This window comes from Argiope bruennichi, chromosome 7 (assembly GCF_947563725.1).
Source record: "Argiope bruennichi chromosome 7, qqArgBrue1.1, whole genome shotgun sequence".
Taxonomy (NCBI): domain Eukaryota; kingdom Metazoa; phylum Arthropoda; class Arachnida; order Araneae; family Araneidae; genus Argiope; species Argiope bruennichi.
In genome coordinates this window covers 56566560-56594448 of record NC_079157.1, presented here as the reverse complement: position 1 = coordinate 56594448, position 27889 = coordinate 56566560, and the positions used below count along the sequence as shown (strand labels likewise).

The following is a 27889-nucleotide window of genomic DNA, read 5'->3' as shown; positions in this document are numbered from 1 at the left end:
TGGAGGACTGGACACAATTTCCGGCTGATGTTTGGAACGTGACTTCTCGTGTCGCGCCGATTGTTGCTGTAGCTCTAAAGCTTAGAGAAAGTGAACAAAAGCTCGAGCAACTATTTCGCCGAAGATTGGTTATCGAATACCGGAAAAGGGAGAATAGTTTGTTCGAGATAATTCACAAAAAATCTGGGCGGAAATTACACGGCTCCGTAATTGCGATTATTCCTTGTCCGGTTGATAACAACATTCTGTTTTCTGCTATCTCCTCAAAAAATCTCGATCTAAAGAATATGTTTTTAGTTCAGAGGGATGCTTAAGAATATCTTTCGGGTAAAAATACAGGTGGTCAATGCAAAACGTTTGGTATAAGGAAAAACTGGCTGATATACTTGATAATACGAAAATTAGGTTATTGTATCAAAGTATTTGGTATATACCGATAAAGAAAAATGTATTTCAAAATAGAATTATTTAGGAGAGTTGTAGATAAGGATTCACAGTGGTTAAAGAATTTAATTCTTTTTCTTTTATATTTTCCGACATCTTGTAAAGTTTCTCTTTCCGTAATATTTGACTTTAGACAATGAAATAAATTTTTGTTGTATTGAACTAATAAAGTATTTCGATTTTGCTCTATTCCTTAAAGTAGCATTTGTACCTTTTTTGTTTAATTTGCCGCTCCTTATTATTCGCCTTACTGCTTAAATGAAAACCTTTATTCAACTGTTAGATTTCTTATAAAACAATGAATTTGGCCCATCAAATGTTAATATTGTTTTTATATTATTGGCAATGTCCATCTTTTTATAAGCAGTCTTAAATAGCTGAATAAAACACCCTGTTACTAATTTAATAAAAATATAAAATTTATATTTATATAAATAATTATTCGCATTTTATATTAATATTTCTTCATATCTGTTAACTTTTGTTATTTTCATTTGCGAAATTGTTTATTAGTTGCCGTATAAATAAAAATATTTTTAAATTATGGATATAGTGCTATCAGTTCCATGTACAATTTCATTTTAAAAATAAAATTTTAAGCGTTTTTATGTATCTCTATCTATATATAGAACGAAATATACCCCTAATTTGTTTGAGTATGAAAATTTTTGCCTGTAAATTTTTACACTAAATTACAAAGATTATGAATGTTTCTGTAATTGTTTAATCATCAACGGAAATTATCTTTATACTTTAGATTAGAAAATTACGAATTTTTGTAAAAAATTGAAATGTTATAAACATTTGATAAAAAAACTTTTAAAAAACTATTATCATTTAATATTTACAACACTAATTACTGATTTTAACATTAAAGAATTCATCTATAAATGAAGAATTAAGTTAAATAAATGATTACTTTAGATTAGTTTAAATATTTGACGTCTGATGATATATTTATTGTATCGCCAATTAATGTACATCATTTTCTTGATGATACAGTTTTGTAACGCTTTATATACATTCCTTTATTTGGGTGTATATCTTTTGATGATGTACCTCTGAACATTGTATATTTCTGATAATATACATTTTCTGCTTCCATCGCTGTTTGACGTTACACTTTTGAACAACCAGTTTAAGAACGACATTTTCTTAACAGTATATATATATTTTTTTACATATTTTCTGTATGTTATTTGTTCGATGGTACAATTTATTATAATTAGTACCACATCTTATTTGCACCATTTTCTTGTAATAGGTTTTTGTACCAATTTCCTTTGATGGCATTTAATCGGTATATTATTATACCACTTTCTATTTACATTATTTGCTTTATGGTATATTTTTGTATCATTTTTAGCTTATAAATATATAGTACTTTGCACTGCCTAAGTCTGTCTTTAATCAATTATATTGCTCTTGTAAGGATTACTTCCTCACAAACATACACACACGCACGCACACACGATTATTGGAAAACTAATTGCAATTCGTTAAAAAAAAAAAAAAAAAAAAAAACTAGATTTTGAATGAATTTTCATTCTTCTCACGATTAATTAATTTTATCTCTAAAGAGAACAATAGGATGTCACTTCCATTCAGATCTATAACTTCGATTAAAATAATTAATTATGGTAAATCGTTATAAACGAATTATATATCGTGTGATCATTCTGTTTATTTTAGGGGCCTTACTGTATTGTTCCATTCCTGAGGTATGACGCGTAACAGGTGGTATATAATTCAACATCACGCTTTTTGAACTGTCACGTTTCATTTAGGTGACTAACCGCTCTACGTGCAATATTTTGCGGTACTGGAATATCCCTTCGAAAAAAAGTAAAAGAACTTGTTAGGTAGAAACTAAATAAAATAAAAGATCATTGTTTAGATATGAGTTTAAATGGATAAATATTAGTATAGTTATCATTCTTGGCCCTTCCTTGATTTGTACGGATAAAAAGAGTCATAATTCATTCATAATCGCGCGTTCATCAGTTATTGAGGTTGCGGTTGATTGCTCTTTTTTTGATAAGTCGACATTTTTATCGCCATTTTATTAGAAATTTACTATCACTTTGCTATAATCTTAACACTTATGGTTTGTGATAGATTCTTCGATCATGTCTTATTATTTATTACTGCTTTTAGAATTTCTGGCAACATTTTAACGAGTTTCACCGTATTGGAAGGTGGGATTGTATGGTGTTGCAATAATCGTGTCTGCAAAATAAAATGCAATCAGTATTTTGTGATGTGGTATATAGTTTCTCATGGCATGAGTCAGAGTTTATAATTGATGTTAGATTTTGCAAATTTTAAACAACTTTCCCAAAAATTTAGGAAACAGGATGTGGCCATATTTGTCAGCATCTGGTTTGAAAAATAAAATGCAAAATAATAATTATTATTATTATGTAATAAATTATTTTTTAAATAATATTAAATTTTTTTTGTAATATTATTTGATAAAAATGTAATAAACGACTCGTTTGAGTTACTAATTTTTTATGCTGTTAGAATTTATTGCAAATTTTAAATGAATTTCCCCATTGGTCAGAAGACAGAAGGTAGTCATCATCTGGTCAGAAAAGAGAAGTCATAAGCTAATAACTAAATATGAAAATTATAATTCTTAGTAACACAAAATTCCTGGAATAATTTTCATATTGGTTAGTATAGGAATCAATGACTGTTTTATCATTGTGCTTATCAGAAATGCTCAATAATGTCCTATTAAACAGTTTTAATTTTTTAGAAAAGGACCCACAAAAAAGGGAGTATCTTTACATAGAAGTTTATATCTCTCTCTCTTTTATAAAAATATTTGAGAACCTAGGAGTGATGATTACAGTATTTATTTATCATCGTTGTTGTTTACCTAGATTTTGTATAACGAATAATTTGGAATCTTTTAATGTAGAATCGTTACGACGATAGTCTTTCAATAGGATAATGTCTTTAATTAAATTTCGAATATATATATATATATAATGACATTTTAAACTCTTAATTTAAACCAAATTAATTTCCAAAGCTTTATCTTAATTTAGCCCATAGTAATTTCATTCTCTTATTTCCTGATCCAATCCAACTGAAGCTGTGTAAAAATTACTGCTCAATCAATTCTACGTATCGAATGAAAGTGATACTTCCGTTGCCCTTCTCTAGGTCAACACATGTATTGCATTGGCACGTGGCCAAAAATCCTATCTTATACAAGACTAGTGATCATTTGTTCGTTCCTTTTCTTACTTCTACTTTTGTGCCGCGCTGTGATGGACATGGCTTGTCTGCGTTTCTGCTTGTAAATAATTATGCTTTCATGAAATGGATATTAAAATTAATTTAAAAATATAACATGCCTCTTCAATGTCTTCAAACCTGCATTCTGCTTCAATAAAAAAAATATATTACATATATATTAAAAATCAATGAGTATAGTTGTTGTCCAATAAAACGTAAAAATTCAAAGAACTCTTATTTTCCGGAGAACAATATTCTTCAGAAAAACTAAGTTTAAAACAATTTTAATTTTTAATAATAATTACTGTTTTAATAGCAGCAAACAGTATATCTCTATCATATAATTGCTCTGGTTGATACTCTAGAATTAACATACAATCCATTATATAAGACAGAAGTAAACAATAATTGTTGCAAGTTAAATTAATTAAAATTAAAATTAGCTAGTACATGTCATGTATAATCGAAGACTAAATTACGGTTTCTGTCTACTTTAATTAAGTAGTCTACGAGGACTGAAACACAATATACTGAGAGTGTAAATTGTTTGGTCTATTATATTCGCCAAGAGTTATTTTGATATTAATTTTAATTTACTTAATATTTGGTTTGTGTGAGTGATAATCTTATTTGTTCTTATTTTCAATAGATTTAAATATATTTTATTGAAACAGTAGATCTATAAATATTATTCCAGTCATTACCAGCATGATACTTACTTTTATGAGGTTTTTGAATATTCATCCATTTTTCTTTTCTTCCAGAACACAATGATCAGTAGGAGGAAAATACTTTCTCGGTCTAGAGACGAATTGAACGTAGATTTAGGTTTAGAAGAGGACGAAGATGCTTGGTTCACAAAAGAGAGGCTCTTCAGGGTAAGTTCTGGAAGATTTTATTGATTTATTAACCTATAAGAAACGATGCAAAGTGTGAGAAAATGCTTTAAAGGAATTATTTTTTCATTCTACTAGACATTTGTTACTTTTATGGGTACTATTCGGTTTTAAAGGCAACCAAAAATGCGCCAAGGAAAAATTTCGCCAGTTTGGCGATTTCAACAGTCAAACTATATAGCATGTGATAGCACATTCAAAATGTTTCATAATAAATAATAATGCACTTGAGTATATTTTTATAATTTGGCGAATTTTTTTTCTTGGCGCTCTTAGTCACCGTTAAAACCGAATTATACTCTTTTATGTCTTTAAAATTTATAAAGATCTCCACTTTTTGTCTCCACATTGACTATCAAAATGTTGTTGCTTCCCCTTATTCGCCTTGCCAAAAAATGTTTTCCGAACACTTTTAATGTTTTTGATAAAGAAAATATTGTGGAGAATAGAACGTTAAAGAGGGGGACTGAATTTTAAAATAGCACTAGTTTAGATGTTAAATATTTTTGATAGTGTTGAAATATTCCTTTTTAAGAATCAAATGTGTTCTCTTTTTTATAGCACAGTGAGAAAATACTGATTTTCTTTCATTCATTTAAGGACATTTCAAAGTTATACTGTTTTGTATAAAGCAATCTTTAATTTTTATATGAATAATTGAAAAATCTTTAATATTAAATAAAAGTATTTTTTGACCAACGACGACTGTAAATGAAAAACTGCTGCCCAAAATGACCAAACTAAACTAAAAAAAAGACATATATTTTTATCTTAGATATAATCACAGCAAAAATATCAATTATTAAAAGATTCAAGAAATCTATGACTAACATTAAACAAGATTTTAGGGCTAAAAACATTAGATTTCTGGCTTTCTTAAATAATACACAGAACCTATTACGTTCTTAAACTCTGTAAATTCGTTATACAATATTTGCCAACCAAAAGCAAATAAGCATAGATGATCTCAAAGATAATTACAGCACTAAACCACATTATTCTCTAGACATCAGGTGTTCTGACTTTGTCAACAGCCACTAAGATTCTATGAATGAAACCTCTCTTGGAATTTGAGCCAGAGGTCTTTTATCATTTCGCAAACATAATGTAAACCGCATCGAACTCCTTCGCGACATCCCGTGCCACGCATCAGCTGCTTCTTTCACATCAGAGTTTCCTGGCGCGACCGGGGCGCCCACATTCCCTTCGTCATCCCAACGGGTCTCCCCTGAAAAACGTAAACTTTGAAGCAGGGCTTTTCACCTTTCGTTCACCAAACACAAAACGGCTGTGTCGTCATCCGCCCCTTCTCACGTGGGCACACGAGGGTACGTACGTGACGAAGCGACAGTGTGGCCCACACTGCAGGAGAGTAATCTCTCCTTTTCTTGAAAACTGTTCATTTTTTTCTGGAGAAGTGAAGGCAACATCCTTGTCCCACTACCTACGGATCGACCTTATTCGATGATTCATGCCCCGATCGCCCACCTGACCGCCTCGCATCCAACCGATTCCCATGTTTATGCGTCGGGCCCAAGAGCGATGACTGGCAGGGTTGGAGATTTCAGCACCTTTAGATACATGAAATTTGGATGCAAACCCTGCTATTTGTCGGTTCTAAGAATAGTATGTTCCCAATGTTCTAAATCTGAAATATTGTGAGAGACTGGCAAACCCCACAAGTGGATAGGTCGACAAAATCCAGCCTTCCCTATGAACAGAATACAATGCACTCCCGAATATCCGGCCCAATGTGGCGGAAACAAAAAAGCTTTATAGGCCGGAGTTCCATGAATTCATATCTTTGTCCACCAATACCAGAAGATACAAGTTTTTATACCAAAATTCACTGTTATAGTACGTATTTTCTCACTTCTTATTGAGTACTAAGCCCTCCATTTATCACAAACCACCTAGAATGTGAAAGCGACCACGGCCTGGTGAATCATAAAAGTAGTTGTTGGTAACATGTTGAGTTAAAATAGAAGGTTCTGTACTTGTAGTTTATATATATTTATATATTGCGCTGCAGCTTTCTAGAATTTATTAGAAAAAAAGTAATTTAAAGGATGTCGAGTGTTCTCATTTTAACATAAATTCTATAATGCTCAACATAAATGCAGGAAAAATAAACGAAACTTTAACGTAAATCGTAGGCCTAATTTTTAATAAAATTGGCTCTAACTGATTTTATTTTTCACTGATAAATGATTACACAGATATGAAAAGTCCTTAAGAGATGATTTAGTAGACGCCTTGCCTTCCTTTAAATTACGACAAAAGAAAATTAGGCCGGATAGTACTGAATCCGGATATTCGGGAGTGTACTGTAGTTTAAGGCATTGCAAATTGAAGCATGCGTCTTCATAATACAATTGATAAAAAAAAGCAATGATCGTGTGAACGCAAGATTTCAAGAATATCCCTTTCAGATTATAGGAAATGAAAGGACACAAAAAAAAAGGAAAGAAAAGAGCTATCTAGTGAAAATATTTTTTTTTTACTTTAGAATTCCATAAGTATTAATTAAATTATAAATTGCGTATTTATGGTGATTATTATTAGGTGGTTGTATGCATTTTGATTATTTTTTCATTTTAAAAAGGCAATATATATCGATCAAAATATTTTCAATCATTTTTGGTCCAGCATTTCGATAAGTCTTGCAATGGATTGTCTTCCAAATTTTTGGTTCTCCAAGCCGTTCTTTCTCATTAACATCGAAATCCCCACTCTTAAATCGTTTAAACCAAAATCGATCATTGGGATATGACCGAGCAGCATCGCCATACATTTCTAAAAGTGTCTGATGGACTTCGGCAGCAGAATTCTCCAAATCAAACAAACAAAAAAAAGGCAATGAATGTTTAAAATTCACTTTGAAGCATTCCATGATTGGGGTCTTTATACATGAATAACTCAATAATACTAAAGAGAAAACTTTCAAAATGCTAACATTATAGTAATAGTAAATTGGTAAAACGGAAAACCATTGTCATTTATATAGATACTTCACATGTTTACCAATAGATGTCACTAATAAAAATACATGCAAGCACCTAATAGTATCTGTTGTCTTGATTTAAAATTGACGGTGCAACGAAACCCGAATAGGCTTTCTTTAACTGTCATTTTTAACCGTTGATGAAACCACGAAAAATATCTTTAGATGTCTTGTCAAATCTTGCAGCGTCTATGAGGCGAAAATGACCAATAAAATCTTTTTTACTTGAAAGATTTTAGAAAATTTTATCACGCAACTCCTTTTAACTGAGATTTCTTTTATTATCATTAATTAAGGCTTCATTTTTGATTAATTTTCTAACTTTGGGTCAATATAAAAAAAGTTTAGGGATCCATGCTCTAACCCATTATTTTCGCAAATTCCTTATCCTAGCTTTATTCTTAAAATCGTAATGACAGGTTAAAAATGTTGGTTTGGAAGTATATAATCTCCAAATCCTGTTTCATCTATTCTCTAAGTTAAACCTACGAATCAAAGAAAGTCTGGAGCAGAGGTAACAATTATACGAACGCAACTGCCTTAATTCTTACTTTTCAAATTATCTTTATTACCAACCATTTATTAGTTAACACTTAATGTTACATTTTCTTTTAAGTTCCAAGTAATTTCTCGGCCACAAGGTATGCTCTAACGGTTCTTCTTTTTGCACGATTTTGTGGACAGGTGCTTTGAAGGAGTCTAAATGTATATTTTGGATGTGACCAGACAGTTGGAGCCAAAAAAAGAAAATGCGGTTCAACCGCAGTTTTTCTCCAGGCAAGGTCGAATAGAACTATATATATATAAATACACTGAAGGACATTTATGGAATTTTGAGTACCATTCGAAAATTCGAGTTAATCACTACACTTTCTTCAAGTCGAGCAAGGTCGATAAATTCTGATACTTTGGAATGAACTGAGCCAAGAAACAAATGGAACATCTTTATTTTAAAAACATTTTTCTCGCTTTCTCTCTTTTTTTTTATTTCACTTCAATTTCATTTTTGGAAATTTTCCATTTCTTAAAATTTTCAAAATAGAGTAAAATCATAAATAAATATTTTGTAGAATTTACCAATTTTTCTTCTTCTTCTACTTTCTTAAAAGAATTATAATAAAATGAAAGAGCTGACACATTCAAAGTGAAGAGATATTCTAATACGGTTTGGATTAAAATCACTGTGTAGTTTTAGTTATATTAACGTCCCGTTTAAAGCAACACTAGGGCTATTTTGGGACGAGCCTCGTAATTTTGAACCGCGGTCAGATGACGAGGCCCCCCCCCTCTCCACTCCACACCACGCCAGCGGGAGGACGTTTGGTCAGGGCGGATTTAACGTGCAACAGGCCCTCTTACACGACAGTTCTTCGATGGAATCGGATCTCGAACCTGCAACCCTCCAGTTCCGAAGCCGAGACCTTACCACCAGGCCACCGCGGCCTTGAAATCATTATACATATATACGCATTAAAGTTAATTTATCTCATTAAATACAAATAAATTTCATTTTGGGATTTACTACGATTCTAACAAGTGATGAAGAAAGATGTGATATTACTTATAGTTAGATATTAAATGACATACGCTGTTATATTTGTCATATAACTTCATAGCCTTGTCAAGTATTCCATTGAGTTTGGACGAGCTACAAAACTCAACAGATATCAATATAATCAGGTTATCAAAATTCTTCTGTATTATTTATTTATAGTTGGTTTAATTTATGTAGTCAAATTTTCAATTTTTTTAAAAAGGAAAAAGAACATTCGAGAAACTATTACTTTTCCAACATTCTCCTCAATTTTCTTTTATTATTATGGGAAAAAAGCAGATGTAAGTTCCGCATGGTTTCCGAACCAATATTGCTGCAAGCAATAAACCATCAAGTTTGGTGAAACGCTCTTACTACTAGATGATAGACATTGTTTGTACATGCAGAAATGTATGAAATCTACATAAATTCTAGCATCTTACAGCCATTTTGAATGTATTACGATTGTAAACATGCACATTTGAATACATATTAACCATAATTTCTGAATCCAAACTTGATGTAATCATTGGGACTGACTGCCTTGTTGAAAGACAGCATCATTGGAATAAAAATAGCAATGAAGAATTCGATGAAGAATCGATATTTTATTTCAGTTCTATCCTTATCCATCGCTGTTTAAAAGCATTTCTTTTAAAAATTTACTGAACTCATGCTAAAGGAAAAATCTATTCAAAAATCGCTCATTTCCTGTAGATAATGTAGTTTAGATTATGGAAGTTTGACGGAAGTGTGGAACTTAGCGGAAATTCCTCGTTCTTAAAATTATGAAAGAAAATCGTTTGCAGATAATGATTGGCTATAAAAATATCCTAATCTGCAAAATCTAAACACGAACTCTGCCACTCTTCGATTGTTAAAAGCTGAGAAAAAACGTTTCTAGATCTACATAGAAAGTGCTATAGATTATCTGGATTATTAAATCGAAAAACGTTTTCCTTTTTTAAAATCGTGACTACAACTGATAGAAAACGAACAGTTTTTAGGGAAGTAATGATAACTAAAGAATAAATAGATTTTAAATTAAAATATCAAATTTTGAATGTGGGTGTTTTTGTTGTTACGATTTATTTCAATACTGATAAAAGTAATTTGAATTATATCAAAAACAAATAAGTTGATTTAGGTTAGCAAATTATCTGTGTTTCTTTATATCATTATAAGCTTATTGCTTTGCAGTTTGTTTTAGATAAACTTTAAAATTTGTATATCGAATTAGTATTAATGAGAAAAAACTTTTGCATTAAATGAAAAAACATGTTAAAAACAATAAATCTGTAAATTTTTTTTCAATGGAATAATGACATCATATTAACTCAGTTGACAAAAAAATTTCTGTTTCGAATAATGTAAATTAACCACGTATTCTTATGACAAATTAATTTTTTATGCTAAAAAATTGTTCAACTAATATTTAAAACCATTTCCATGTTTAATTGCGAACAATGTTATTATGAAGACGTCAAACGTTCTACGCTAGTTAGACATATTAGAGGAACTGTCAGATTAGAGGAATAGATAATGTTGTTTTAGAGGAATAGAGTAAGATATGTGAGCTCACGTTTCTATGTGATTGTAATGTAAAATTAAATCCATTGTTTATCATTTATTTTTACTATAATAACATTTAAAGAATGATATATATCTGGAAACTGTGATATTTATAAGGAAAATAATTGTTCAAATCACTCTATAAGACCTAGAATTTCGAGATTTGGCACTTAGTGACTTCTTGGATAACAGATGCATGCTCATTAAAAAAGGGTTTACATAATTTGAATTAAAAATTAATAAATATTTTAACGTTTTTCTTAAATAGCTTCAATTTATTTTATTCTACAAAATTATTTTAATGCCCTTTTAAAATTAAAACAATAAGTACAAATTTCATTTTTTTACAATTTTTTTTCTAAGTTAAATAAATATTTTAAAATATTTTTTAAATGAATTTTACAAGAATGCGTTTCTTTTGGTTACAGCGTCTTATACATATTGTGATGACATTAAATATCCTTTTTTGTGTATGCGTGCATATTATCACTGCCATATAATTAAAAGTACATTTTAAAATTAAGATAAAAATAGACAAATCAAATCTAAAACGTAATCATAATATGATGTTTCGTGCTAGAATTTCGAATATCTTTTTGATTCTCCTTTATTTATATGCTATAAATTAACATTATTTCATTCCCTCATTAAAGATAATAATTAATTTACCAACAATGCTGTTTTCACCTTTGACCTCTGAATTCACCTTTTCTTCATTTTTCTTACAATATCGGTACACCGATCTGAGTTTCATCTATTACTGTCAGAATTAAAGAAAATAAAGCTGTAGGAAATCGTTTTCATCATCACGGAAAAAAATTTATTGACTTGTTTATGATACCATAATCTCAGATTGCCAATTATCTGCCTATAAATTGTCTATAAAACACTTGACTTCTTTCGGTACTTTAACCTCAGCGTTTAGGGTTCGACCGATATCTGTTAGTTTGCCTCTGTGGTCAACGATGTGAAAAAAAAAATATTTGGAAATGTTTCGATACATTTTTCTGTCATTCATTTAATTAAAATAGCTATTCAAGTTATTATAAATTTGATATACTATTAGAAGAAGGTTCTATGTATATAGCTTTTACTTTTTATGAATAATAATATAAATGGAATAATAATGAGTTCTTGATTATGATACGATCGATCGGTCCATCACTTGTGAAACTATTACTGAATCTAGTCTGGACTTTTAAGCGTGGGCACTGACTTAAAGAACCAAAGGGTTTCTTTTTAAACGTCAATTTTTCTTTTCTTTTTTTTCCATTGGCAAAAGGAAAAGAGCATTCATTCCTTCATAAAGTTTTTCATTTTGTTTTCTGAATCCTTCGTTTCATGTTAATAAAACACGTTTTCTTGAATGTTCTCAACGTTTGAAACTTTTGGAGGCTTTTTCATTATTTAAAAAATATTAATTTCTTTTAAATATTAATTTAACCCTTTGTAGGGCCATGGGAAGTATGCTTCCCACCAAATTTATCAATCTTTGTATGAAATTATGTAGGTTGGCATAAGTTCTGACAAATTTTTTTAGTAAGTCAGAAACTTAGATGCTTCAGTTCTTTATCTCAGACAAAATGATGTGTCTTGATTTGTTACTTAATTATTAATTAACCAAAATAATTAATTAATCAAATTAAATTTATCTAATAAGCTAAATGAATCCCTTTTCTTATTCTAATTTGAAGCCTAAAAATTTATTCACAAAATATGACTAGAAAAAAATGCCCTTTAAAGGGTTATGGTATAAGTGAAGTCGCAGGCTAAATGACAATGTGCTATTAAATGTCATAACAGGCCAGCAGTTGCATTTATTACATGATTGTGATGTCATGTGAATTTATCCTATCATCAGTTAACCCATGCAAATGATTAATAATCAAAATACTCAATCGTTTTTTGATTCCATACTATATCAAATATATGTCTCTGCTAATAATATAGAAGAATATGTGTCTGTTTATCTACGTATCTGATTATTGTCTACAAAACAGACTATAGGAATTTTAGAGCTACCAAATTTGGCCCAAATAATCTGTAGAAGGTAAAAAAAATAAACCATTTAGCGAATTCTCAAAACTTTAATTAATTAAAAATTCAACGAGATTCCAAAACTTTCGCACTGTAACTTTTGAAAATATTATTGCCCAAATATGGTTTTTACAACATTTTAATATTTAAAAAAAAAAGTCTTCAAATAATGTCAGTTTAATTGTCGTACTTTTTCTCCTGCATTTTTCTAATTCTTTTTTAAATTGCAGAATTTTTTAAAAGGATTTTTTATTGTTGCAATGAGATTCTAATTGTTTTCTTCGTTTCATCAAATGCTTAATCGCATAATTTGCTTTTAAACTTAAAAGCTAAAGATTCTATTTACCAACTGCACAGTTTACGTAAGGAATGAAAAAGTTAAATAACATTATCTCAAAACACGACGCACAATTAAAAGACGAAGATTGATGACCCGGACAGTTAAGTTTTTAATAAAAATATTAAATTAAAAAAATAATAATCAAATTTCAGGAAAAACTGACAAAAATTCACGGCAATTAAACTTATATACTTAATAACATAATAATTTGTAATAAATAAATTTGTACAATAATATTTTCAGTAGTTATTGTGGTCATAGTACTTGAATCCATTAGGTAGGTCCATGTATGCAATAAATAACGGAGATAAAAGTCTATTAAATATCACATATTTGTCACAATTGGATGCCTAAAGTACTTTATTAAAGGAATCCTAAAACTCAAGCTATACATAAGAGATTTAACTGAAATTAAACATATCAATATGCATAGTGAACCACTTGGTCCCCAAGGCATCTAGTGATTAAAAACCAAAACACGTCGTAGTTTTTATCTTTCTTTTATTTTTCATATTCCATATCTTTCACGTGATAAACGATATGCGATTACTGCTGGCTTACCTATATTGTAAAGTTATAATATGCGCCAGTTACTTTCGCATTTCCAGGGGGTATGTGAAAATAAATAGCGAGTAACACTGCTTTAGGTTATCAACCTTGCAAACTGTTATGTTTTTTTTTATTCCAGAAAAAAACAGATAATGCACGATAAAGTGGTAACAATGGCAACATTTAAAGTAAAAAAGAAACAGGAAATCGTTGTATTTAAACCAAAGTTTAACGTTCTGGCAATTCGAGAATGAATGTTTAGTTCCTTCAGGTCTAAAGTGACCTCTTTTTTAAACTCATCAGCCAACTTGGCTTGAATAAAAACTTAACAGTTTTTGATAGAAAGTCTGTCGTTGCTTTGAATTTTAAAACGGTTTTTGAACAGTCTCAATTTTTTAAGACTTACGACTCAGTAGAGAACTATTACTTTTCTTTTTTTTCCCTAAATTTTTATAAGTTTTTATTTCCAAAAAGAATTTTAATAAATATTTTTAATTGTACTTTTTACTTTCTCTATGAAAAGTTACAAAGATAAAGTAAAGTAATTCATCAAAAAAAAATCGAAATCGAAACATCGAAAATATTTTAATCAATGTGTACGTTCCAGATATCCATGAGTTAGAAAAACTCATTTTTGGATTTATATCTGTCAAAGAAAATTAATAAACTCTTTGAGGAAGACGGATGAAATTTAGTCTTTTTTCTTTACACCAGATTTGCGGATTTCTATAAAATTTTGCACAAAATCCATACTGATGGAGTTCGTCAGTCTGTCTGACCGAGTATAAGTGTAAATAAACACTTCGAAACACAGAGTTTCTAGTTGGATAAAATTTTGCACATATTGTTTGCATCTAAGAATAAAATATTATCAAATTTTGAGCCGAATCCATTAATCGATAGACCATTCGTCTATTTTTACATTCTTATGCAAAAGTGAACATTCGTGTCTTTCTCGATATTACTAAGGGCCATAATCTCTGTGAGGGTGTACTGGGAATATGACTTTTATTAGAAAGTTTGGGGGGTGAACCATTCCCGCTGCTATCACTAAAGCCAATTTATTAATTTTTGCTGAAAAGTAGTGAAATATGAAATAAATACAAGTCTCTATAAGATAATATAAACTTTGAATACATTTTTGTAATTTTCAGGTTAGTTTATTTTGATGGAAATATTTAATTATCACATCAATAAACTATATAGGGCATATTAATTCTAGAGATTTTGAATATTTTATTGCACCGGTTTGAATAATCAAAAAATTGTAAAAAATTCTCTGTACTCTAAATGCAACTTAATATTGAGGTTTTGAAAATTATTTCAAAGTGAAAATATGAGCAAATACGACTTATTTAGACTCTTTAGAACTCAGTGCAGGTGAAACTGTCTGCTCCAGATTAATTTTTATTATAAATAAACTGGAAATTTCTAATTTGCCAGCTGAGGTGAAGTTTTCATCATCTGATACAACATTGCGAAGATTGCCTCAAAATATTCTTATGAAACTATAAAATGTGCGGTAATCTTACAAATCAGTCAGTCAGATCAAATCTGACATATTATTAAAGATATATTATAAAAGATAGGACGTTGTAAAAGAATTTAAAGAACACCTCACTTGTCACAAAAATTGTAATTGAGTTATTATTAACATCATTAGCTAACTACCATCTGTTCTTCATTAAATCGTTAATGACGATTATTTGAGAAGCAAAACACTCTATTCGTTGCATCTATTCATTGTAATTTAAAATCTCTTTTCTTTTGTCTTTTGCATTGAATTATTTGCGAATTTGTTACAAAGACAATACAAGATACTTCGGCACACAAAATAACAAGAAATTATTATCTAATGTTTCAAAAATGAATCTATTTGCAGCACTTAGCCTATAATTCCTTCTCATCAATGCTTTTTTGCCTTTCACTATCGTTAGAGGAAAAAAAATCACACAGACAGACAGAAGCCCTAAGATATAGAACGTCACTCTAGTATCACTTAAAACTTTCTCATTCTAACAGAAAGTTCTGGAAGTAATGACAGACGACAGACGTGAACGGCAACCCCTTGACAGCATTTCCAAATGATTTCTGCTCCAAGAACTGAATAAAATAGATGCATAATTAACCAGAGACTGTTCCATTCCACAGCTGAATCCAAGCGTTTAGTTTAGGGTCTGATCAGTGATAAGAAAAAGACACTGACAGATATTATGCTAATACTGAATAGACAGAATGATTATTACTCAGGTTGATAACCATTAACTTGGAACAGGAGGTCCTTCTTGCTTTTAGCCCCCTGTTGCGAATTATCTTTGAGGGACTCATGGCCATCGACTGAAGAACGATCCACTGAGCGTAGGTGGACTATCTTGAGATCTAATTTAAGCTCGACTTGATAGGCAATGACTTTTCTTTTATCTTGGTTGATTGATATAAAGCATGATTTCTCGAGACGAGCATACTGAGTTAATTGAGCAGGATTTTCACAGGTGGGTGTTGTGTAAGTAATAAATCTAGATTTAGCTATAGAAATCTGGCACATACGGTTGAGAGACGCTCAAGTTTAACTATCTTGATACATTATCTGAAATGAACTTGAGAATATTGCCTTCTTTTTCTTCTCTGGAATCTGAACAGAGAATTAACATTTTTGTGAAAAAAATGGCAATTTTTTTATTGAGTTAAAAACATATAATTGATTTTTTTCATCTTTCTAGTTCTCGTTTGATTTGATAACAATTATTTCATATTTTTACTGTGGTAAAGCGATAATAATAACAATAATATTTTCGTTATACATAGTTTCCTTTATTAATTTTAGGAATTTTGGGACCTTTATAAAGAAGGTCTTGAATTATATTGTACCAATTATACTATAACAATTACTTTTTATTTACTATCATTTTTTACTGTTATTTTTTATATCAATCGGGGGAATCGATATCAAAAATCGATCGACCCCCTCCCCTGAATTTTATCAGTTAGTGATATGCAACACTTTGGTGAGTCATAGTTGATAACAAGTACTATTTTTTATATTTTTTGTAATTCTGTAAGCATTTTCAGAATGTGTTTTCAACTATATATTAAGCAGATAGCAATCTTCTCAGCTCCGAGCAATTTTTTAGCCTCATATTTTGCAATAAACATTGTTATGTAAGTACACAACCTGCAAAATATATATAACATCTCACTTAAATAAAGAACTTAGATTTTATCTGAACATTATGAACTAGATTGAAGAGGAAAGCTATGTTTGCAATATATTCTGGAAGTTGAAGAGTCCTTGATTTAGAATGTTTACCGCGTGCATTAGATACTCTGCAAAGAGAGAGCAATGACCAATTGAAACTTTCCTTTTTTCACCTTTCCTCTTTTTTCTCTCTCACTTTCTTCTTTTTTTTTTTTTTTTCTTTCTTTTTTTTTTGTATCAAAGGGTGTGTGTCACTAGTTTTACAAGTTAGGACAAAAACAGCTTTATCAGCGGCATTTATAAAAGAATTGCAACCAAAGAATTATACGTCGAACATTCCACATGAATCTGATGACCAGAGGTTCTGACCTTTGTATTCTCTCGCCCCTTTTCGTCATAGGCGTATCTTGCTAGATTTACGGGTTGGTTGAAAACAAAGGTATATAGTGCATGTGGAAGACCGAATTCTATACTTATTTGGATTGTTCTGCAGTTAAAGCCATTGAAAGTGCCATGAGTGAAGAATCATTGCAGAAAGTATATTGCTTGACCTTTGTATATTACCATTCAATCTTAGGTCTTTTGTTATAAGTTCCACCTTTGAGAATTATCATATAAGCCATAAAATTCACAGGTCCAGCCTTTCGACACATGACCTTCTATGATTCGATTACGGATGCAGTATCTAATGCACATACAACTGTTTAATGCACCGATATCAGTCAATGGATGACAATTGAGTTGCAACAAAATTTAAAGGCATGAGAGTTTGGATGAGTACATTAAAGGCCATAAAATGGTTATTCGCCCTATCAAAGATAAGACATAGTATAATTAGTTCTTCGAATGGGTTTTTATCCATTGATTTGGGGTTCTCTGATCCCACACCCACCTGTAGGATGAGGGGAAAGTTATTGTTTTCGATTTCCGTGGAAGCAATAACACTTTTTCTTCGGACTCGCTTGTTTTCGCCCACCTGTGGCAGATGATTCCGTGGGATACGGACTGGTAGTGGGCAGCAGGTTTAATTGGCAGTCGTGATTGTGGTGTCGATAAAGACGTGAACCTTATCGAAGGTATCGCCTGAAGGCCGTCCGTTCACATCGGTTTTGAAACGTATCTGACCACTGGTATCATTCCGAGATTTATCTTTTGAACTTTCTTATCTGATGATGGGTCTTATATTTCTGGAAAAGTCGTCGGTGGAGTTCAAAGTTAATTGACACTGGCTTCAGTTTTGGAAAATATCAAATAAATATGCAACAACTGTATATTTTAAGTTGCATTATTTTTCAATAGGGACCGATTGGCTAAATTAGAGGTATGATATTTGGATTTGATTAAGATGCACAAAACATGCAGCTGATTATTGGAGAATTTTACTGATCAGAAAACTACATTCCTTCAGTAGTAGCATTTAATTTAAAAGATTCAGTGCACTTTAAGTACACGCAGATTCCATATTCTAATTTTTCCAAGTTACTCTTGCATGTGAAGTATGTAAATTTGCTCATATTTTTTTTTTTTCTTATTATTATTATTTAGCAGTCATCTTTGATAGCCAGCTGGTCTGCCGGGAATATTGGTTATAGTTAATTTCAGTTGAATCGTTTAGATATATTTTCATGTCCAAGATTACATCAAATTATCAGGCATTAAAACCATTTTGTTTTAAATGTGCTGCAGTGTTCTCTTCACAGTGTATAAGAACCTTTCTAATGAAGACCAGTCCCATGACATCATGATGCTTTTAAATAAGTTTACAAATAAACATTAAAGTGTTCATTAACATCTTTTATTTTCGATTTAATAATTAAAAAATGATTAATATTTAATTATGTCTATTTTAAAATGAGTTTAATGGGGAGTTGTTGTTTTAGTATTAAAAATATGACATTTTTCTATTGTAATTATACTTTTTAACTTAAGATTTAAATTTTTAGAAAGCCATCAATTATTTTTGTATAAAGAAAATAAAAAAAAGAAATGTAAGCGCTTGGTTGTCAAGATTAAAATAAAAATTAGAAATTAAAAATTAAAAATAAAATCAGCAATAAATTTGTATGTATACAATTATGATGAAATAATTGAAACATAGCTTAAACCGAAACAAAAACACAAAATATCGTACAGAGCATGATGGTATATTCTTCTTGTGCCGTGATAATAATGGGACTATAATGTAATATAATAATAGATTATTATTATGCCGTATCGCCGCTGAAACTGAAGAATGTATGGTTACGTTAAATACACATTCCTACACACACACACACACACAAAAAAAAAAAATAGGCTGTATATTTTCTTTACGCATGTTAGGGGTGATGGAACTTTGTGGCCACCCTGTAAATGAAGAGTAAACAATCTTGGTCTTTTCAAGAACTAAAACGAAAGAGAACAAACTGACGAGTGGAAAAAACGTGTATAGAATGAATTCATTCTCGACATAATACTGGCGAAGAGTTGTACGAGCGGGCTTTAAGTACAGTAAGCCAAGAATAAGAAGCCTGAAATAATTGTACATAACTTACTAAATTTCATTTCTCTCAGAGGTCAAGAAAAATACTTGATATTCTACAGAAAGTTCTGTAGAATGTAGAATTCCGCACATACCGACAGATTTTTGAATCTTAAAACCACACACACAAAAAAAAGAATAAAATGAGAAATATAAATAAAAAAAAACCAGCAGCTAGAGTGAGAAATCTCTCAGCTTTGACGAAGTGCTGTTTATAACACAAGATGACCCTTGGTTGCTGCTCTTACGACACTAATTTACGACAGAGCGATTGAAATACAATTGCACTTGTCTCAGTAAATAAGGAGAGAAAAAAAGGAACATTACCATTTCCACATCCTTTGAGTGCAAAAAAAAAAAAAAAAAAAAGGAAAGAAATATTTGTGTTTACGTTGCCTGCGTTATGTGAAGAAAAAATTTGAAGTTGGATGTCTTTGTCTACTATTGTTAACTTGTAACTTTCAATGATTTGAAGTGATAAATGTAAAAAAATAAATAACCAAGTATGAAGTACATCAATTTGAAATTGATGAAGAACCAGCTGTCGCCAATATTTATCGCCAATTGCTCTTTTATTATCGATCATTATTTTACAGAGGATTGTAATTTAGAAATTTGATTGATTGATGTAACAGACTAAATTTTTGTGGGTCAATCTCCAGATGGCGTGAATTTTGATTTTTTTATTCTCAATTCTTTTATTGTTTTTCTCTTGATATTGATAAAAGTATTAAGTCAAGCTAAAATGAATAAAATTGTAAACAAAATAATCAATCAAGATCATTTTTCATTTGTTTGATTAGCGACTCATTTTGAAGCTACTTCAATGGATTTGGAGACAGACCATTGATATTGGACAATTGACACTTAAGCCAACAAGCATAGCAAATTTTCATGCCATATCAACATGAGAGTGTTTGGGCCTTAATGACAATAATGTGAACTAACCCTACATGTTTGGCAAATCTTTGATAGAATCGAGTTCTATCAGTGTTTGGCGTAGCATCGCTACACCTCGTTTTTAGACCATTTGTTGAAGCCGAGATTATCAAAATACCCTACGGCAGCCGTAATAACGAGAAATATCATTATAATTCTTGACTTCAGTTCTCCAAATAAATATTTTTGTAATACAACCTTTCTTTGCGATTAAGTTTTAAGCAGAACAGTGTCTTATAAATGCTGGATTGTTATATTATAGATCCCGTTATAGTGTACTCTAGTACATTAATTAATTGGAGCTCTAACAACCAAGGTCTCTGTTGATCGAATTGGCATCAGAAAATTGAACTGGGTTTTTCATTTTTTTAATAAAATCAAAGAAATTTTTCGAAAAAGTTAAATTGGTATTGGAGAATATATTAACAAATGCGAAAGATTCTGAGAGGTTATTCGGAGGTTATCTTTTATAAATCAAGAAACTATTTACAGATTAAAATTTAATAAACACAAAATTCCTTTCTTCAATGATAATATGAGCAAATTTCTTTATTTTTATGAAAAAAATTAAAGGCTTTCTAAATGTGCGAAAAGTTTTGCATTGCTGAACAGAAGAAAATATTTTTTTGAGAATACCTTAATGATTGATTGAGGAAATGTGAAAAAAGCAATGAGAGCCAGAAACAATCATAGAATTATCGCATAACTTTGTTAACTAATTAAATACTAAATACAAATAAATACAAATTAAATACTTTTGGAAAATCTTGCCAAAAGAAAAGAAAACATAATTTAAAATTTAGCCTTTATCAATCAATTTTTCGACTATCCCAGACAATTCTGGTCCTAATAAGCTCTGTTCTATTGCTATTTGAAAATATTCGTTTCCATTTAAGATCAGCGCTATAATTTAAGAAAACCTGAATAAGCTCAGGTCTACTGACAAATGAAGATATTCGTTGCCTTAAGTTGCATTTTAAGAAAACCTGATGTAAATCGATGGTGTACAGAAATCATCCTTTCATTAGCAGGCGAAACAACCTATACAGAAAAGATTTTATCCCATTTTGTTCAACAAAACAATCCATTAATAATTTTTAATTAAAAAAATTAATGAATTATAAAAATTACACTTGAAATGACTTCAACGCAATTCATGACTTATTCAAACATACTTTATCAAATAATTTCTAATCAGAATCCTGTCATTATCAAATCAACTTTCACATGAAGCCTCTACGACTGATCGATAAAAAAAAATTAGAGGGCTGAATATGCAATTGTGCCACTGTTTTAACTGTCAATCATTTTAAATGAATAGAGAAAATGATATTTAAATAATTTGCTGCCTTTTAACAGACACATTGTTACATACATTGTTTCAAAATGACAGAACTTCAAATTTTGATTTGTTCACTTGAATAATCTATTGTTTAAGATTCTGGTTTTATTATTTTTTTCTGAGTAGAAGACACCCATCATTCGTGCTGGACTATAGCTCCAGAAATAAACGCTCCAGTAGATGTATCAATTGCAGTCACCATAATGCATGCAATTTGCAGTAGTTATTTGCTTCTTGATGACTGTCTTCCGGGTTCGGTGGTGAAAGTCGTCCAAGATGGGAAAATATTCAACTATCTACCCAAAATCAGCCCCATTAACAGTTTTTTATGTGGTTCGTTCCTACCGATTGGTGATTTCTATCTCTGGAACGTCACTGCACAATATAAATGCTCTCCGTTTTTAGTTGAGTGACGTTATCTTGAAGTGATCATTGAACAATGTAAATTTCTGACTTTTTCCTTTTGTTATAATGAATGAGTTTAAAAAGAAAGAGTGAAAAGGAAAACGAAGTATTTAAATATTTTAAAGAAGGGATTGGGACAATTACCGGCTGAGACAGATAAGGGTTATTCGTATGCTGGAATGTGTCAAGAATTATTATTTCAGCTCCGACTCGAGATAAGTTCGGTATGTTTGGGAAGAAACTATCTAATTTATCTTTCAAATCAGTGCATTTAGTAATCTTTCTTGAATACATTACATTCTCTTTATTTATTTTTTTCTCTCTCATAAGTCATGCATCATTTTGTAGAGAATTCCAAGTTTTAGTTGTTATCGAAGTGTGTCTTTGCCTTCTATTCAAGGATTAATCGTATCTAAAAAAATTAAACGGGATTCGAATTATCTTCGCATGATAAAATTTTGGAGTTGATTCGTGTATTTTTATTTCTATTTTCTCATATACGAAATATGAAAGGAGAAAGTATTATAATCGCCAAAAAAATCGAATTCGAAATTTTGACGAATCTCCACGTTTGAGAACTCCCAGAGTCCGGAAAACACATTTTTGGAATCATGTTCGTCTGTCTGAATGATTTATTTCGGTTTTTCATTGAGATTGGAATTTAATAAGATTTTTATTATGTTTTTTTAAGGTTAGATTAAATTAACAGCCGTTTAGATGGTAACTAATAAAAGAAATAATTGTAACTAGTTATAATCAATATAAATATAGTAATTTAAATATTATATACTTTATATTTTCTACACCTTATACAAAGGCTCATTTTCAGTTATATCCATAATAAATATTTTCTTAGTTAAAATATAATTAAACATGATTTCATATATAAAATGGTCACAACACGCAAGTAAATAAATAAATCAATTAAAAATGTCTGTCATCTTTTCATTCGGAGTGAATGGCAACACACATGGCAACATAATCTTGGGAATATGGAACTGTTTTATTTATTTTCTTCGCGTAATCCGGAAAAATGTGTTATGTGATGAAGCATTTGTTTCTACTGACGCATTTCGTCTTAAATTCGGTACACAAATACAATATCGCTATTTAAATAAAATGTTATTTTACTTATAAAGACACATGTACGGACTCAAAAATGACATTTTGGAGGCAGTTTTTTCAGTGGAGTGAGGAAGTTCAGAAATATCGAGTTTTATCCAAATCTTCAAGTCAAATTCTTTGGTCTTTCGTAATACGTTTCCTTTGTATAATTTGTATGCAAGAAGTAAACGCTCTTAAATGGAAAAAAATTAAAGCTCCAAAGAAGCAGAACTACATTTGCAAAAACAGACCATCTCATTCCACATATCGAAGGACCGCAAGGGGTGGAGCTTAGCGGAATGTGCAAAAATACTTTTCTGGAGAGTAGGACATAATTTCTCAGAAAAAAAAAACAGCGAGGGAACGCACTATTAAAGGTCGTTTAGAAGTTGCGAAATTGCGTCTAAATGGTAACGGTCAATGGACCGTCAAGGTTATGCGAAGGTACGTCAATAAGCAACTCGCCACGACACCGCTGGAGGAAACTAGTCTCCTAGCTTATTCAAAAATTTACCCCCTTCTTCATTAAGCTTGAGACAGATTACGCACAACTTTTGAGAAATAGTCATACCAATCTAATCTGGAGTGGATCTCCGCTTGGTGCCAGGGTTGCCTGAAACAGTTGTCCGTTCCTCTGCCAGAAAGTCTTCATTACAGCATGCATATGGTGCATAGAAGAAAGAATAAGATGTAAAATCGACGATGCAAAATAATATTTCATTAATCAAGCTTGCGTTTTTACCGTCAAGATTCTCTGTATCAGTCGCCAAAATTTTAAGACTAAACTGAACTTCTATGGTAGATATTTTTATGAAAAAATCTGTTTTATATCTATGTGTATGGCTGTTTATGATGACTTGGCTCACATGTGAAAATTTAGAATCTAGTATTATCTTGATTAAAGAACAATCGTTACCTATTTCCCTGCATGGCTATTATGACTTTGCTCATGTTTAGAAATCAGTCATATGCAATCTGATGACAACCTAATTTCTATTTCTATTCTTGATCATACAATTTTGCTCATATTTAAAGATCTAGAAACTTGCTTGAAGAAGATATTATAACATCTTGCTTTTGAACAAAATAATTCTTTAATTTGTTGTTACGGTGGTGTTATTGCAATACACTTATCTCAAGTACTCTAAATGGTGTAATATACTTGCTTTACATTGCAAAGCAAAGTTATAATTACAACCCTTTGGTATAAAATATAAAATTTCTCATACTTTTCTGGTGAAAGATACAGCTTCATTACATAATGACATTTTGCTTTAAAAAGCAACGTATATAAAAGAAAAGAATCCGAAATTTACTCAAAATCAGAATTACAAATTTATTATTTGATTTCTATATATTAAATCCCTCGCAGAATTTGATTCAACATGTATAATAATACTTAAATTAAAGGCGTAGCTGAAATTAATCATTACCAAAGAACACTCAAACTCTTTCGCCACGTGGCTGATTGAAAAAGTATTCACATATTCTAAATTAAGAATCCAGCCTTTGTTACAATATTATTCAGCAATGATAATCCTAAATTGAAAACTTTCTTTGATAAAATCTACACTTTCTTTATCAAAAACCCACACCATATCTTTACAAAACCATATTTTATCAAAATGTATAAAATATAAAAGATGCCAAGAGTTATTAGATTTCAAATATAGCTTTCTATTTCGCAAACATTTTCATTTAATTGAAAACTTTTAATTTTCTTCTAAATGATATTTCTGTGTTAATGCTTTTCAGCAAGAGGCGTTGCTAAATCAAATGTTTTATTCCATTACCTTTTCATTGAACATTTGCTTCACTTTCTATTCCATTACCATTTCAATGAGCGTCTGCTTCACTTTTGCCACGCGTCTTATTTTTAAAAAAAATTGTTTACATAAATAATCCAGAACATAATATATCAGAAGTGAAAGAAAGCACGAGGCCTTTCCCTGGAATTTCCAATTAACAGGTTAATTCATCGCCCATCCAGGAATAATTAATATATTCTCAAATAAAAGATATTCCATGAATAATTTAATAATTTCAATTAGTTTTCACTCCCCTGCCACGTGCCCTCGCTGAAAAGAATGGGTCAGTATTCATGTAGAACAAAAAAAATTCTATATTCCACATGAGTCTTTATAGTTTGAAAGCAAATGCGCTTTCGCGTGCCTAGCTTACGAATCATTACCATTTAATGAGACATCTGCAACTTGTTTGCGCGAGGTGTGAAATGCTGCTGTAATGAGAGCATGGTGGAACGAGGTCTTCTAACTCTCTCTCTCTCTCTCTCTCTCTTCGGGACCTTTTAGAAGTCCACCCACAGGGCATGAATACTCACTTTTTCCATCCTTTTCGCTGGTTGGAATGACCCTTCGTCATTAGCATAAGACAAAGAACGAGCGGGCAGAAAATAGCGCACGCCAGCGAGTCAAAAATTGAGGTTAAATGCTTATGATGCGCGGCAAGGGTTTGTTGTTGAAGAAGATCCATTCCGACTTTTTTGCTTGTGAATGAAAGAAGTGACACGGTAAGGTTCGTAAGTTCTTGGAGGTCAGTAGTTGGGGTCTTAGAGGAAGTTCCTGGCTTGAGGAAACGTAATAATTGGGATTAATAAAACGGGACTTCATTCCTCTGGCCTTTGACACATATGGGTCTTTAAACTCCCTGAGTTACATATGCAAGGTGTGTTGGAGAGGTATCGTTATGGAAAGTTGTTTTGGAATTATTGTTCTGAATTGTAGATTGGGGTGTGAAAATGCCTAATTCATAGCCAGTGATTCTTTGTTTAATATACCTTATCAGGCTTATTAAAGAAGATTGGATTACTTTTTTGTGCTTGTTCGGTATGAATAATTTATCATTAATGCCGCACCTAGAAGGGACGGTTGTTACGGTTGTCTCGAGTGCTATTTCTTTGAATCAGATAAAATTGCCATTTCTATAAGATAACAATAAGAAAATAAGAGAAGAAGTGGTAGCATTTGCTTTTTAATCCAACGTGTTTGAAATTTCTAACAATTCTGTTGTGCAGTTTATCTAACCGTTGATATTCGTTTCTGAAAATGAAATAATCAATATCACTCCAATAAAAGTCAGAACTATTTTTAATTGAAATAATCCCTTCCTGCGACATTTTTATTATTGTTTATTCACTTTTTAGTATGAGTTTCTGGAACGCCTTTGATCTCTTGTAGTATGTAAATTATTTTATCATTTTTAGAATTTGCTTTGATATGACATGAATTCTTTTTAAATTTATAGATCTTTTGAAATGTACCTTATCCAAACACTTTCATGATTTAATCAAGCATGTAATTCATTAAGTATGTTGAAATTGTCATTATTTTTTTTTTTAAGTTGCAGCTAAATAACCAGATGAAAGATGCACATCTTGTTTGAGTTGATAAGACATTGCTTTTATTTATTTGAATATATTCAATGACCATGTGTGTTTACACAACCAATCATGTAACATCTTGTTATCAACTGAATTTAGTAACTTTTGTATTCGTCCAATTCTTCCATTTTACGAGATCCCAAATCATAAAAAAATAAAAGAGTTCAATGAGTTGACTGATCACCCAAAGAAAAGTTCTAAAGTTACTATTGCATAAACAGGATGTTAATTATAATTAAATTAGGAAGAAACATCGATGGAAATTTAACTGACAGTGGTATTTCTAAAGCTTTGAAGGAGTATAAGGAAACTCATTCACTAATTAATAAACATTCACCATCAATAAAGGCAGGAAATGTTGTACAACACCAAATGATGATATAATACTTAAAAGAATATGTCTATGTGATAGAAAAGACTCGTATGGAGTAAACAAAAGGAAATGGCACAATGCAATGTTAAGTTGAATGAAAGAACGATTTGTCACAATTTTCAAGAATTTGGTCTAAATGCAGCAATTCCAAGAAAAAAAGCCATTTTTAAATCTGAAGCAAAAGTTGAAAGGATTAAACTGGCATGGACAAAAGCTCATGTTAAATGCACTACAAAACAATGAGACTATTGGTAGTGATGCCATAAAATATGCAATGGGGAAATTTCCGTCCTGTTTACATGGGGCCTAGTATTAAACACACAATTAATGTTATGGTCTGGAGATGTATACTGAATGTACATGCTAAAACGTAATAGCATTATATACAGTGGTGTCATTCTGTCTGACAGAACAGTTTTTTCAACGATTGAATTATTTTTTTATCATGCTTTTCACAGTTAACCGTTTGGTAGCCTATAAGCAATGTCATCAAACCACTGAAAACTGAAATGGCACGAATTCTTTATTTCATTTTCTAAATCCAATTTCATAGTTTTAATTTGGAAAATCAATCTAATTTTCTTCTCACTTCAAAATTTCTTTTATATAAGTTACAGAATGTTTGTTATGTTTTCTATTTTTACGCATATTCATGATCTAACTCATAAATTCCATAAGTTAAATTTCAGCATGTTGACCGTAAGCTGTAATTTTATATGATCTTTTGAAAGAAGAGATTTATAGCCAAATCTGGTAACCTTTTCTGTTTATCATTCCAATCCACTAGGCCCCGAGTGCTCCGTGGGTGTTGGAAGTAAAGGGTGGAGGGCCTGACAGGGCCCACGCCCCGCAAACGTCGCTTTCTGTGGGCGTAGACGCCATCTACATCGTCTGCAGCAGTTCATACCTGTTGCTCTTCCATCCCCTCTCATTTTCTACTTAAAAAACGTGTCAATAAATAGGACCATCTGTTTTCATATC

The 27889-nt window shown here is 30.9% G+C and overlaps 1 protein-coding gene across 2 annotated transcripts in view; it reads left to right on the top strand.

The window, feature by feature from the left end:
* LOC129975238 (uncharacterized) overlaps nucleotides 1-27889 on the top strand; it is a 126524-nt gene that overhangs the window by 23975 nt on the left and 74660 nt on the right. For both annotated transcript variants that reach the window (XM_056088276.1, XM_056088275.1), the window contains exon 2: nucleotides 4461-4574. In XM_056088276.1, coding sequence (XP_055944251.1) covers nucleotides 4467-4574 — 108 coding nt within the window. In that variant the 5' untranslated portion in view covers nucleotides 4461-4466. The remainder of the gene's footprint in view (nucleotides 1-4460; nucleotides 4575-27889) is intronic.